Source organism: Primulina eburnea, unplaced genomic scaffold (genome assembly GCF_022965805.1).
Source record: "Primulina eburnea isolate SZY01 unplaced genomic scaffold, ASM2296580v1 ctg385_ERROPOS411500, whole genome shotgun sequence".
NCBI lineage: Eukaryota > Viridiplantae > Streptophyta > Magnoliopsida > Lamiales > Gesneriaceae > Primulina > Primulina eburnea.
The window spans coordinates 60,164-74,348 of NW_027331201.1; the positions used below are offsets into that span (position 1 = coordinate 60,164).

Genomic DNA, 14,185 nt, shown 5'->3' on the forward strand with positions numbered 1-14,185 from the left:
CACATCGGCGACAGGTTTACTAACACCGTCGCAAAAGTAGCGACGGTTTTTTAACACCGTCGCAAAAGTAGCGACGGTTATCAAAAACCGTCGCTAAATAAAAAAAATGGGCTGGGCTACAGCCCAGTATAGCCCTAGCGTAGATCCGTCTCTGCCTGTGGGTCATTTATCTATCCCAAATAGTGTTCGATTTCCCCTCTGTGCACCGAAGGCAGAATCCGAGGATCTTACTTCTTAGAAGGAGATGAGCTACCTAACAAGACCAATCAGATCATTTTCATTCAACACTGGGATCCATACCATCTATGCTTTCAGTTGTTGTCATTACATAACTAAGATGGGCAGAGACAGGGGACAGGAAGCGAAGAAGCCAACTTTTTCGCAGACTGGCTTGCGAACTTATCTTTCCAGCTGCAACTTAAGTTTAAACAGCCTTCCCCCTGTTCCGGTCATGGAATAGATGAAATAAATAAAAATATGGATTTTTGTTCAAGAATGCAAGCAAGCAAGCTACGGGCTGATAAGCAGCCGCGCGAGCCCAGGAGCTGGTAATTGTACCTGATTACTTCTCATCTATCTACCCAGCACCTCTTTCATTCACTAAAGAAGACGCAACTGATAGATGGATGAATATCGTCGCTAAAAAAGCGACGGTTGTAATTAGCGGTCGCTACACTAGCGACAGTTGACTCGAAACAGTCGCTAAAAAGCGACGGTTTAATATAAACCGTTGCTTTGCTTGATTAGCGACGATTTTATATTGAACCGTCGCATAAAATTGAGACGGTTGAATATAAATCATCGCTAAAAAAGCGACGGTTTGTAGTGAACCGTCGCTTATTTTGCTAAGCGACGGTTTTGTAGAAATCGTCGCATAAAATTGCGACGGTTTAGAAGACCGTCAAAATTGTAGCGATAGTTTTGTATATACTATCGCTACAAAAGCGACGGTTTTTATTAAACCGTCGCTTAATTTAATTAGCGACAGTTTACGAATAACCGTCGCCATTATAGCGACGATTTTAGTAAAATGGTCGCTACTTTATCCGTTTTTTTGTAGTGTTTTAAAGTTAGAAATCTACGACTTTCTACAGTCAAACCAATAGTAGAAACGTATGAAGACGTTGTTTTCAAAACATTAATGACTAACTATTGATCATATTCAACAATAAAGTTCAAAAAATATATTAAGCCTACTAAATGTCTTGCGATGCTCGATACTTCAGTTGTAGTCGGGTTATAGTTTACTGGAAAAGATACATAAATGACAGCAATAACAAGTCCATGAGAGTCTCGAACTAAGCACAAAAATTTCATGCGAGAAGGATCTCGGAAAATCGCAGCGGATTGGTGGCTTACGTCAATTGTAGCGATATGTTGTCTACTTTGATTAGGACATGAGCTTGTCGGCGAAGAATGACAAAGCACACACAGGAAATAAATTAATGGCGGTAGTTGGGGAAGGTTTTGTTGAAAATCGCATATGTAAAGAAATTGTCAATACGCGGTTTCACACGGACGAGGAGTTCTCTATATCAATAAAGGTCCCTCCCATAATTCTGAAATTATCATTTCTTCGAGTTCTTTTTCATCTTATAGCATTTAAATGCTTATTTCAATAATATTTGTGACGTTTTTGTTCTCTTATATTAAGAAAGTGAATGTTTTCTTTGGAAATATAGTCAGTGGTTGTACACCACAAAATATTATAGTGTCAATTTTTTTTATCTTACTCGTGTTTCTTACCCTAATATTTTTTTGGGAATTTTTCATGTAAATCTCGGTGTCAAATTTATTCTTTATTTTCATATTATTGTCTCAAGTTGTCGTACGTTTGACCAACAGAGAAGTAAGCCATTGAGATCGGGTATCCTTAGCATGTGATTGTCAACTCCTTTATTCCAAAAATATATACCTTGATTTTGATTCCACCAAATTCTATAGAATATTTTATTCTTTCTTCAATGAACTTTCACTCTCTTGGAGAATCAGTTTTTATCGAATGTGTAGTCATGTTTAGGTCTATTTAGAATTGTACAGAAAACATGTCAAACATTTGAAATTAAACTAATATTTTTTTCTTACAATGGTAGTGAGGTTTTTTGTATGCGTGTGTTTCTTTTTTTTTTTATTTATTTATTGGAACTCATATATTTGAGTATAAGATATTGTATACATTTAAAACATATTATTTTTATATAGTGGGGGTTGTTTGATGTGGATGATAACTAAACATGCATATTTAACACGAGAAAATTAATTATACTGCATAAATCACCATATATTTATTTGTTTTATTATTCATAGTAAGCATCCATTTTTATCGATCATACCCTAAATATTGATGGAAACAAAAAAAAAAAAATTACACCCAAACTTGGATATAATGGAAGTTTATATATCACCTCAACTTTTCAAAAATTTATAAAAATAACATAATAACACGTGTCAAACAAAGAAAAGGAAACGGCGGCTTCCACACCTTCTAGTTCTACTGCACCAATCTCTTTCCCTCTTCGGGTCTACAAGACAAGGACCCGCTTCTCTTTCATGGTGCTCTTCTCTTCCAAACATCAGAATCTATCTCATTCCAACTCTTAATATTTCTAAGGTTTGATTTTACTGGATCCATGTTTTTGTTTTTCTGTATATATGGATTAAATTCAATTTTATTGGCTTACCAAAGGGGTATGTATCCCTTGTTTGATATGTGTTACAGAGAGATTTGGCTGCAGTGGCTTTGCATATTGCAAGTGTAATGCACATTGTCTTTCCACACCCAACAAGACAGATTTATCTTGTCTTCTTTCACATTCAACACAACCAAACCAGTGTGGCCCCACACATAAAATTCAAGCAGCCCCCTTTCATCTGTAAAACCCCGTGAGTCAGTAACCATGATTGTAAAAACCACGCATAACTAGTGAACCCAAGTTAAAACTAAACTCATAGAAAATCTAATAAATAATAAATGCTTATGGTAGTCGCTGATTTACATATTAATATTCAACAGGGTTGCTGAAAATTTGCGGTGAGCAACTTAGGTCTGAGCTTGGTACCACAATTCCGCTGCCTCATTCAAAAGTACGGCAGCAATTCTCTGTATCCATATTCATCTAAACCTTGCTGCGACCATCCACTGCTCTGCCCAGCTTTAACCTGGTTAACTCGACACTACCCTTGCAGACGGTCGATCCAATGGCTCGGATTTTTTCGAGTCAATTTTTTTTTTTTCATTGGAGGTGGGCCGGATCACTGAAACAAACCCTTTAACCTGACTGAAACAATATGGAATTCAGTAATTAGTTGCTCGAAAAAATTAAGTCAAGGCAAATATCAACTTTTAAACAGAAACTCTAGCTTAAGATAGCAAAGTTTGGTCTCCAGTCCAAGGGATGTGGCAGGTGAAGATCACCAGGCAGCTAAAGAGCCAAAGGCTGCCATCACTATTTTGTTGCACGGATCGCTAGAATATCTTAACACTTCACAAGTCAAACTAGACTCAGCAAGACCTGAAAATTTCGCCATAAGAAAACATTGAAAGAATTGACATGAAAATAATAAAAGAGCAACTGCATAACAGCCTAAGATCCAAAAGAAGGGAAAGCGAATTAAACTACAGCATGCATCTTCAAATTTTATCAAATCAAAATAAATTAACTTCAACAATAAAACTTCATATAAGATGTTTAACACGAAATTAACCACACAAAATCCACTTGAATGTGCCAAGATTGCTTTGTCGATCATTATTTTGGACTCATTTGCCTCATTTAAAGCACTGCTATTGATACTTCCATCATTAGTACAGCTATAAAAACATAAGAAAGATGGTTGTTTACTCGTCAAACATCTATATTAGATATGCAAAAAAATTAATTTTGACAATTCATTCTCCATTAATGTACCACCTATCCTATTAAATTATTCATTACCTGTTCCCATCTCTCAGGTCACTGGTATTTTCTGTTCTTCAAATGGTGGGGGAGAGAAACCGATCCGAAGATCCTACCATATCGTTACTTGGTTCCTATGTTCCATTATGGTGCGCTGTGAATATTTAAAAAACTTTTTGACTCCCAAAAATATGCAGGTTCAATCATTTTCTATAGTACCATAAAGCATGCATAACAATGGATTTAATAGTAAATCGTTGTTACAACCATATTTATCATAAAATTGGAGGTCCTAAAAGTTATATCAGTGTCACAACATTTCAAAACAATAAAAAGTCAAACAACAAAAATATCAAAATACACAGGATGTCTTCAAATGCATATATGCAAACTATGTGAAATGCGTGAGCTATTCATACCTAGAAATCTTAAGCAATTGGTGCATATTTTTGTTGAAGAACAAATTAATTACCAGGATCCATAAACAACGAACCATTTCAACAGTATTTTGGCTTTTCAAGTCATAAATCCAAAGCAAGTTCCAAGTTTCATCCCACCGCATGACAACAATCTTGCATGATTCACAAATGCCACAAAACAATCATCTCTTGTATGGCTTGAGCTGATATTCTTCAAACTCGGAACCAAAAATTACCGATTCTTCCTCTATCTTTTTCTTCAATCGTCTCCAAGTCCTCAACATATCACCTTGAATCAATCCTCGGTATAACATCTCAAATGTAACTTTCTGTGGAAGAAATCCCTTCTCAATCATCTCCATGAAATACTCACATGCCTCTTTCCATTTCCTCTTCTCGCACAATCCATGAACCAACAACGTATAAGAGTCCAAATCTGGTCCAATCCCACTAACCTTCATATCGTCCCAAATCTCCCGAGCACACCCCAATTTACCCAATTTCATAAACATTCCCAACAATATATTGTAAGTGTGTATATTAGGTGAACACAAAGAATCCTCCTGCTTCATCTTCCTATAAAATTTCATAGCACCCTCGAAATCTTTCCTCCCTTTGTACTCCTTAAAAAAGCAATTGTAAGTATCTGCAGTGGGGAAAACTTTTTGTCGTGTCATCTCACACAATAACTCTTCGGCATCCCCAATCCTCCCACAAGAACAAAGACACTTGACGACGGAAGTATAGGTAGCCACGCTCGGGTAAATCCCTGTTTCTTTCATCACTCTCAACTTGTCCAGACACAAGTGAGGCTTATGAGCTCTGGTATACACATGAAGCAATATTGAATAACTTGTCACATCAGGTTCCAACTTCCTATCACGCATTTCATCCAAACACCTTATGAGCTTCCCTTATCACAGTTTCAAACTTCCATTCAGGATGCAACATTGCGTGTCTACAGATCCCATTCAATACAACATTGTAGGTAATGACATTCGGCTCGATCTCCCTTTCCAGCATCTCCCCTAGAAACCTCCGGGCCATCTCAGTTCGTCCAACTTTACACCACCCATATATCAAGACAGTATAAATCTTTGCGTCAGCTTCCACTCTGAATTTCTCTTTATTAAACACCTCCGTCGCAACCTTAACGTACCCATACTTACAAAGCGTGTCCAAGAGATAACAAAAGCAAAAACTAAATCTTGACTGGAAGAAAAACTCACCCAGAAATATGTTCATGTCGTAAAACGCACGGACCGCCGTTCTCGTCAGGCCCGCAGAAATCAAGCGTCTAATCAATACAAAAAAAGTAGTGAAATCGGGCTTTGAATCAGTATTTTTCAAACCCTGACTGTCCATTTGCAGAATCAACTGCCACGCAACATCAAACTGGCGAACTTTAGACAAAATGTCAATCAGAATGTTGTAAGCTGCAGTGTCGAGAAGCATAGAAGAGGAAGGATCGTAGGACTGAGAATATTTGAAAAAAGCGAGAGCAATCTTGGAATGGTGATTCAACCGGAGGAGAGTCTGGTGGATCAGGGGCGTGGAAAGTGAGATGCCGAGAAGTTGAAGGGAGGATTCCATGTGGTGGAAGGGGTTGTGGTGGCATATTAGGATGTGGGAGAGATTGTCAGCTTCCGGGGAGTGTTGGAGCGGCGGCAATGATGGCTTTCCGACGGTGGATGAAGGCGGCGCTGCTTCTGATTGATCAGAATCCGACAAGGAGTAAAAGTGCTTGAGCTGAAGAGGATTAGTGGCCTTTGTCAGCGGACATCGGTGGCGGATGAAATTAGACAAAGCCGCCATTTATCCAAGCTTTTCTTCTCATTCTTCTTCTTCGTCGTTTAAAAACAACTGCTTACTCTGCATACACGTAGGTTGTGTGTATAATTTTATTTTTTTTTATTATCGATTATTTAAAATGAAATTCTATAAATTATGAAGGGATTAAAATATTATTTGAATAGTTAAAATAAAAAAAAATAAAAATAAAAGTTTTGATAAATTTTCTTCACTTGTTTGTTTGCTTAATCCAACGTATTACATTAGTAATGACAGACGCACTCGATTTCTTTATCAAGTACGTACAAAACTGTAATTAATTAATATTTAGTTTGGTATTTGATAGCAAAAATGGTAAGTTAATCAGAGTCACCAAACAATCTCGCAAATGAAAATCATGAAAGCAATAACAATTGCATTTTATTGATATATTAATTTTCATCATCAGTTTTTGGTGAATTGAAAGCTATCTTCCACATTTCTTGAATCTGCATTCACAAACTGCAGGCAGAATACAATAAATAAATGTGTTACATACAAGAAAAGTAGCTAGCTACGTACCTAATGTACGTAATATGAATTATATATTAATTACATATAATATAATTACCTCAACTTTAAGCTGTTGCTTTGATGCATTCACTCTCAAGTACCCGAACTGGGAAATCCTTGATAAGCTCCAAACGTTATCCTAATGTCATTGGATGAAATCACGATCGAGTAGAAGATTTAAATTTTGGATTTCAATTAGCAACCAAATTAATTAATTAATTAATTACGTTAGTGGAGAAATCATCCAAGTTAAAGCCAGCCATGCCAATGACAGCATGAACTGGTGCACTGTAGTTTGTGTTGTCGTAAGTGTCGATTCCATTGCTGTCTTTCTTCGGCATCGCTTTGCATTCTTGCTTATATACACCACAGCTTCTCTCATAGTTGTGAACATGTCCAAACAGTGCCAGATCAACCTATATATGTATTCAATGTTAATTAATTCTTCCGATCCTTTTTATGTGTTAATTATAATTAATATATATAATTAATATGATCACCTTATTTGCGACTAGTAGTGGTTCCACGGCATCCACGAATCCCTGGTCGACACTTGGGCTAATAACAAGTCCATCAGTGGACGAATACATTGGTCTATGCCTACAATTATCCATCAAGTTAATTCACCAAACTTTATTCAATTTTACACACACACACACACACACACACACATATGTATATCTGTATATATGTGGACAGTATACCCTGTGAAAATTAGCCAAGGTGTTCTGGATCGATCGACTGCAGACATGTCCTCATTCATCCATTCATACTGCAACATTACAAACACAAACACACACACACACATATATATATATATGCATGATTTTTCTATATACGTATAAACCAAAAAATATTTGAAGTAATTGGTACCTGTTGTGAATTTGGAGTCCAATCATGCTCGGTGGAAATGATAGTGAAATGAAGAGGGCCTTGTTCGATCGAATACCATGGCTTATCCTGAGCTGCTGTCGGCATCGGAAAATACTTCTCATAGGCCACCCCGCATTCACCTCCCGAGTCTGGAGTCACATACACTGACCCCGAATCTACATAATCCCTGCACGCATGCAACAACTAAATTATATATGTTGATATACATAAATATATATGGGTTAATTAATTTGTTAGTTAATGTGTATATATACGGTATACCTCTCATGGTTTCCGATGGCAGTCATGTAAGAAACTCTAGACGCTAGCGGAGTGATTAGATTCAGAAAAAAGTCCCATTCTACGAGAAAACCCGTGGCATAGCTTATGTCCCCGATGTGAAATATGGAGTCGACGGCTCCCGAAGACACTTCATCCGTCATCGCATTCACAACCGATTTGGATCCTGGCTGTTAATCATCTATAAATTTAATCAAAAGTTCAGGTGTATAACTTATAATCCATGAAAAAAAAATTTGTTACCTGTATGTAGTGTTCTACAGAAGAATCAAGAGGTGCTTTGCCCATATCACCATACGCTAGAAACGTCAGCGCATCGGATCCTCCTGCGGCCGGTGTTCTTGATGTAATTTCATCGCTCCATCCACTTGAATCACTTCATGCATGCAACAAAATCAAATATTTATTGTCTTCTACGTCGTCCTTTTACTATAATTCTCATAACTAACTAATTACCTTCCATATTTGTAGGAGAAAGTGGTGGAAGGACTCAATCCGGACATGACAGCAGAATGTATATATCCAGGGTCATGCCATCCAAAATCCTTAGCAGGACTTGCTAGCAGGGAACCTTACAAAGAAATTTTAATTTGTAAGGTTTTCAATTAGTACCCCCATAATTAGTTTCATCAGAATGTAATCAAGATATATGTGTAATAATTTTTTAAATCTTAAACCATGCATATATATTATAAATTACTTGAGCACATGTCATTTTGGGTAAATGTGGAAACCGTGGAGGTTGCAATACTACTAGTCTTTCCATCTCCATATTGAACTTGTTGCGGATTTTGATCGCCGCTCACCCATCTTAATTTCATCTGCATCAAAATTGTTCACACACACGCATGCTACATGTAAAACCCACAATCAATAAAAAATTTAAAACCTAGCCTAGCTACGTACAGATGTTCCGGTTGAATCGGTGCTTGATATGTGTCCGTACAAGGGTGTGTTCGGGCTGGAGAAGCTGAGTGGTTGGGATCTCTTCAGAATGCAGGGGGTGCTGAATCCACCACCAAACAACACGAACTCGATATCAGTTCGGATATTTATGACATGGAATGTCAAGGTTGCTCCGCACGTCCTCAAAACGCATTCCCCGCCCACGTATTTCTTGCACTCCTGTTTCTTGCAGCTCAGGTAATCTGGGTCATTGCTCACATATTGAGCCTGCATGCATATATGTATGAATTCTGTAAAACTTGAGGACTACTGTACTTGTTTACATCAAAATTTTCTAAGAAAAATAATATTAAACTTATAATATATATGGTCAGCTATATGTTATTCATTCTATTTTTAGTGAACATAATTAAATTAGTTTTTGTAGAACTAGATTTAAGTTTTTCTCATTATATATGTATGTATATCAAGGGTAATCTAGAAAGAAAAAAAACATTGTCAAAATTCTATAAAATAAGGTAGACTTAATTTTACAAGCTAAGCAACACAATCATAATTAATGCACGACTAAAAATTCGGTAGGTCATGAATGTTTTTCGGGTGGTTCTTAAGAACACATGCTAGAGAGATTTCATCTCATTAAATTTTAAATTTTATTTTTGTAACATAAATATTTTTATATTCGGAAATTACTAATTACCTTAACAGGATAGTGGCATAGAAGAGGAAGACTGCTGAAGTCCCCAGTCTCCTCATAAAGAATCGCATTCTGTAAACACGTCCTCACACTGAAAATAATTAAAGAAAAAAATAGCATTATGTTCATCTTTTAGATTAGTTGACTGTGTGATTTAGACAGATAACAAGAAATTAATGAGAATTAATAATCAGGTTATATATCATCTTCAATGGTTTCACTGTAATATAATTGATTTTTTTTTAAAAAAAATACATAGATTAGTATATTCGACTGAATATTGCCAATAACAAATAAAGAGATCGTGATATTTTGTATAATTAAAGAACTATATTTCTTAGAAGTTGGCTCATGCATTTGAGCATGAACGTGAAAAAACAATAAAGTAAATAAATAATTATAATAAGTAATTTTGTCGACTGATAATGTTCTGAATAAAAGGAAACGTGGATGATACTTAGCATGAGAAGGAGAGATCATTGCCACCCAATCTCCATCGGAAGGAACCAAAACTCCTGTTACATTTACTGTCACATATTCTTCATCCGAAAGGGTAGAATTTTCGGAGCTCGAATTGATTTGCAGATACGGGTTCACGTCGAGGCAATCGATCAAATTCCTTCTGTTCAACAAGCGAAGCTCCGTTGTAGCCGTGTGGTTACGCAGCTGGACAGCGGATTCCACTAGTTGAGGGGGCAGACGAAATGCATGAGAAAGGGTTGCAACGGCGAAAACTAAGAGAATAATGGAAACCCTATAGGGAGTTTGCATGTTTCTAACATGAAATATATTCAACACACTAAGAGCGAGAAATTAAAACAAAAGAAAAGGAAAGAACATTTGTTGCAGTTTGATCTTGAAATAACAAGACGAGATGAAGCTAGAGTGATTAAAAGTCAAGACCTGCATTGCATTTCCTAGCTATCTAGGATATAGAGTACTTCACGAGATTTCATTTAAAAATTAATTAATGAAAAATCGATGCAATTGTTGGAGATATTATCTGTGTCGGATCAGGAATATTCACTAGGCATATATATAAATATTGATGATTTTTCTTGTTGGCTAATTAAATTGCTGTTATTTAGTTTGTGTTTTTTATGAGATGCTTATTATATTGCTGTCAGACAACACTAACTAATGTAATCCTAAATTTATTACATTGTTAGTGTGACTTACGAACTTATAAGACTTGTAAAATGTTAATAAATAATATATATATATATATATATATATATATATCTGTGGGCATTGATTTGATCGAGGTTTTCACTATCCCGCTTATCTGTTTTGTTTCATTACTTTCATTGTAAACAGTGGTCATTAAATATTGATTTAATTAATTATAACAAAGAATTGAAGAAATCAAGTTTGTTATAAAAAGGTGACTAGTATATATATTGTTTCAGTAGCCAACTTAAATAAATACTTTATTAAATCTGTTAGGAAGATATATTTTGTCTCATCTTTAATTTTTGTGTAATATACCAACGGTGGTACCCAGAATCGCTTGTTTTATTTATTTTTTAATTTATTTATAGCTCAATTATTAAATAAGTTATCTAAAGTTTTTTCTACCTAATTCATATAATTAGTTAGATTTTTTGATATCCTTAAATATAGAAAAGTATGTGAAATAAATATTTAAAATATTATTCGTTAAACTAATTAAAATGTAATATTTTAATATATAATATAGAAATTATTCGTTAGACTTAAATATGGTAGAAAATATACAAAATAAGCATATTTTTAGGCGTACAATTGATGAATTCAAGCATGGAGCTTAGAGTTGAAGTGAAAGATTGGATTGCACGGAACCATCTCATTTGTATTACTTATCATCACAGTGTTGTTTTATATAACTAACGGTTAAAATTAATATTTGAATAATTATTAGAAAAAGTTTATTTATTTATAGTAAAGAAACAAACAGAAAGAATTGAAGTCCTCAGAAATGGAGGGATGGGGAGAAGCCCCGAAAATAAAGGGCTTCCTCTCCCGTTCTTCCCATTTAAGCTCTCTACCAACCAAAGCTACCCCAGCCGGTGGTGTCTTTCTCTCCCCAATATTACACATTATAGAAAAAAATATAATAAATTTTTTTGTCAATCGATAGGGAAAACTTGAAGACAGTACCCCCGTGAATCGTGATCATCTTCCGAAGCCACCACGGTATGAGGAGGTTCCCCGCCCTCCTCGCCGTGGCCCCCATGCATGCATAGGTGATTCGAATCGATTCGATCTCAACAAGCTTCCCTTATACATATACACACTTTTTTTTTGTTTGGTTTTCCAGTTATATCGAAAAAGTAATATAAATTTCAAGTAAGATATATGGGAGAGCCGCAAAAAACTGTAAATATGACTACATTGACGTTCCCACCGTTATCATCGTCATCCTCGAGCGCATCTGACGAAAGCGAGGAGTTGCAACGTTTAGAACACGCACCACCTTTCTGGACGACCCCTAAAACAAAGAAAAGATTGTCCAAGCAGCTGTCCATGTGTGAAGTCCCCAGAGACATGGCCTGGGAGAGGCGTCGCCGCCAGTTCCTGTGCCAAGAAAGGCGTAGAAACGGCATCAACGAGGCTGATGATCTGACGGATGAGGACTTGAATGAGCTGAAAGGTTGTATAGAATTGGGGTTTGGCTTCAATGAAGAGGATGGCCAGAAGCTATGCAACACCATTCCTGCCCTAGACCTTTATTTTGCTGTGAACAGGCAGTTTGCAACCAGTCCCATCGCCAGCCCCGCGAGTAGTGGCTCGGCATCAGGCATGTCTACCACCTCCTCCTCGTCCCTCGGAGGGCATTCCTCTTCGTTTGGTAGCCCAAGGAGCGACACTGATTCCACCTGGAAGATATGTAACCCAGGTTAATTATATCATAAGTTAATCTGTGCATGCATGTCTTCTGCATATATTTGAATTAATGAACTTGATGATGCTTAATTAATAATTAGGTGATGATCCTGAACAAGTGAAGACAAAGTTGAGGCATTGGGCGCAAGCGGTGGCGTGTTCAGTGATGCAGTCCTCTTGAAAGTTAGTGAACATATTTATCATCTACGTATGGATTGTACAGAGAAAGAGAGCGAGACAGAACGAGACGAAGCCAACTAGTCCCTTCTTTCTTTCAACACACAACCATTCAAATATCATTCTCAAAACCAATAACTTGATCACATTCAATTCGACTAGGTTTATTTTATGGCTTTATAAGATCATATATGTGCATATGTACAAGTACTCTATACTCTTGGCCTTTTAATTACTAGCTAATAAAAATTGTGTAAGTTATAAGCATCACCACAACACCTCTTGAAAGTATTTTTTTTTAGCATAATGGTAAAGAGTGTGTATCATATATAAATATTGTCTCGGATATTAACACATCGTGACAACATGCATTATAATAATATAACACACAAATAAATAATTTCAATTAAAAATAACACATAGTTAATTATGCATAAGTGAACACGCGCTGCCCAGGACAAAATAATTATTAAAAAAGAAATCGAGTTTATAAAACTAATACTAGTCAAGAAAAAAAATTATCTTTTTTAATAAGTCAAGTAAGTAAATTGCTTCATAAAATATCAATAATAAAAATAACCAAAACACAAGGATATATGAAAATTTGTGTGGCCGAAATTTGGAGCAAGAAAAAAATTCTTTAATCAACACTTTGTAAGGGTGTTTTTTTCAAATGTCTCTATCACGCCACGATAACACAGTGAAACAATGGTGTTCCGTCTTTGTGAATTCTCTTTATTCTTTTGTATCTCGCTCGTCTCACATCTCATCACGGTGCAACAATTATTTTTCAATATATATAGACTTGTGTTGATCTTGATAGGATTTTTTGAATAGATTCCTACAAATAAAAAAAAGTAGTCTTTCCTTAGGAAACATTTTCTTTAAAACGTTAAAAATCAAATCTAGAGTTTAAGAAATTCAATTTTCTAGAAAGTAAAAACTCTTAAGCAAAATCTTATCAAAAAATGAAAAGAATTTAAGAGATGAGTTGTGTCTTGCAAGGCAAGGCATGCTTCCTCTCAATCTCTCTATTTTTGCATTTCTGAACAAAATAAGTATAAACAAGTCCATGCAATCAACTCCAAGCAACTCCATTTAACTCTCCTTGAATTTGAAAACATATTTCCCCCTGAATTTGATCACGTTAGATTGAGTGTTATTAGTAATGTTGACAACACGGGTGCAAAAACATTTATCACTTAGATTTAATCGGAGTATTAAAAGTTAAAAAAAACAAATAACACCTTAATAATATATGAATAAACAAAACTAAGCACATTTACGAAGAAGATAAGGAATAATAAATGATCAATGATTAGTTTCCTCTCTCTTCGGTATTTTTATCCTCCTTTGCTTCGATATTTTCATGAGTGCCAGAGGGTTCTAGTTTTAGAAGTTTGTACACTGTTATCTCTCCTTTTTTGTTTATAATGGACACCCACGTCCAGTAAAAATCTTTATTGAGCCACTTGGGCTTCACAGTGAACGATCAATTCTTTGGCTTGAACGATTTTCTTGAGTGCAAAGTCAAATATGAACTTGTAAAATGGGAGGGGCAAGATAGATATAGCGAGAGGTTGAGTACATGTTTCGAACATCTAGGGCAACACTGGATTTTGACCAAGGATAGATGCTCATCGATGTCTCGGATAAATCCTTGTGATTCCAGGATCCCATAGATAAGCGAAGGGAAAGACAACTAGATT

General features: G+C 35.8%; 3 protein-coding genes across 4 annotated transcripts; 1 reads left to right on the top strand and 2 right to left on the bottom strand.

The window, feature by feature from the left end:
* Positions 1–2,377: 2,377 nt before the first annotated feature.
* Positions 2,378–6,186, bottom strand: LOC140821039 (pentatricopeptide repeat-containing protein At2g13420, mitochondrial-like). Its single transcript, XM_073181445.1, is given in 5 exon segments — positions 2,378–2,871; positions 2,997–3,159; positions 3,275–3,512; positions 4,369–5,208; positions 5,210–6,186. Coding segments are annotated over 2 exon segments (1,632 nt in total). The 5' UTR covers positions 6,131–6,186; the 3' UTR covers positions 2,378–2,871; positions 2,997–3,159; positions 3,275–3,512; positions 4,369–4,497.
* Positions 6,187–6,465: 279 nt separating this feature from the next.
* Positions 6,466–10,347, bottom strand: LOC140821040 (probable inactive purple acid phosphatase 27). 2 transcript variants are annotated; one of them, XM_073181446.1, is made up of 13 exons: positions 9,892–10,347; positions 9,438–9,525; positions 8,738–9,004; positions 8,532–8,652; positions 8,288–8,402; positions 8,075–8,207; positions 7,814–8,001; positions 7,532–7,718; positions 7,363–7,430; positions 7,159–7,258; positions 6,886–7,074; positions 6,717–6,797; positions 6,466–6,607 (listed from the first exon to the last, which is right to left on the bottom strand). In XM_073181446.1, the coding sequence occupies exons 1-13, from the start codon at positions 10,203–10,205 to the stop codon at positions 6,551–6,553; spliced, it is 1,908 nt and encodes a 635-aa protein (XP_073037547.1). In that variant the 5' UTR covers positions 10,206–10,347; the 3' UTR covers positions 6,466–6,550. The 2 variants fall into 2 exon arrangements, with proteins under 2 accessions (XP_073037547.1, XP_073037548.1); XM_073181447.1 differs by lacking the exon at positions 7,159–7,258 and having other exon boundaries at positions 6,477–6,607.
* Positions 10,348–11,493: 1,146 nt separating this feature from the next.
* Positions 11,494–12,542, top strand: LOC140821041 (uncharacterized). The gene is made up of 2 exons (XM_073181448.1): positions 11,494–12,312; positions 12,401–12,542. The coding sequence occupies exons 1-2, from the start codon at positions 11,772–11,774 to the stop codon at positions 12,478–12,480; spliced, it is 621 nt and encodes a 206-aa protein (XP_073037549.1). The 5' UTR covers positions 11,494–11,771; the 3' UTR covers positions 12,481–12,542.
* Positions 12,543–14,185: the final 1,643 nt, after the last annotated feature.

Coding starts and splice junctions, on each gene's coding strand:
- LOC140821040 (XM_073181446.1), bottom strand. CDS start 10,205: ATGCAAACTCCCTATAGGGTTTCCATTATTCTCTTAGTTTTCGCCGTT. Junction 9,005..9,437: donor TATGCCACTATCCTGTTAAG/GTAATTAGTAAT, acceptor ATATGCATGCAG/GCTCAATATGTGAGCAATGA. Junction 8,208..8,287: donor TTCTCCTACAAATATGGAAG/GTAATTAGTTAG, acceptor GCATGCATGAAG/TGATTCAAGTGGATGGAGCG.
- LOC140821041 (XM_073181448.1), top strand. CDS start 11,772: ATGGGAGAGCCGCAAAAAACTGTAAATATGACTACATTGACGTTCCCA. Junction 12,313..12,400: donor CTGGAAGATATGTAACCCAG/GTTAATTATATC, acceptor ATTAATAATTAG/GTGATGATCCTGAACAAGTG.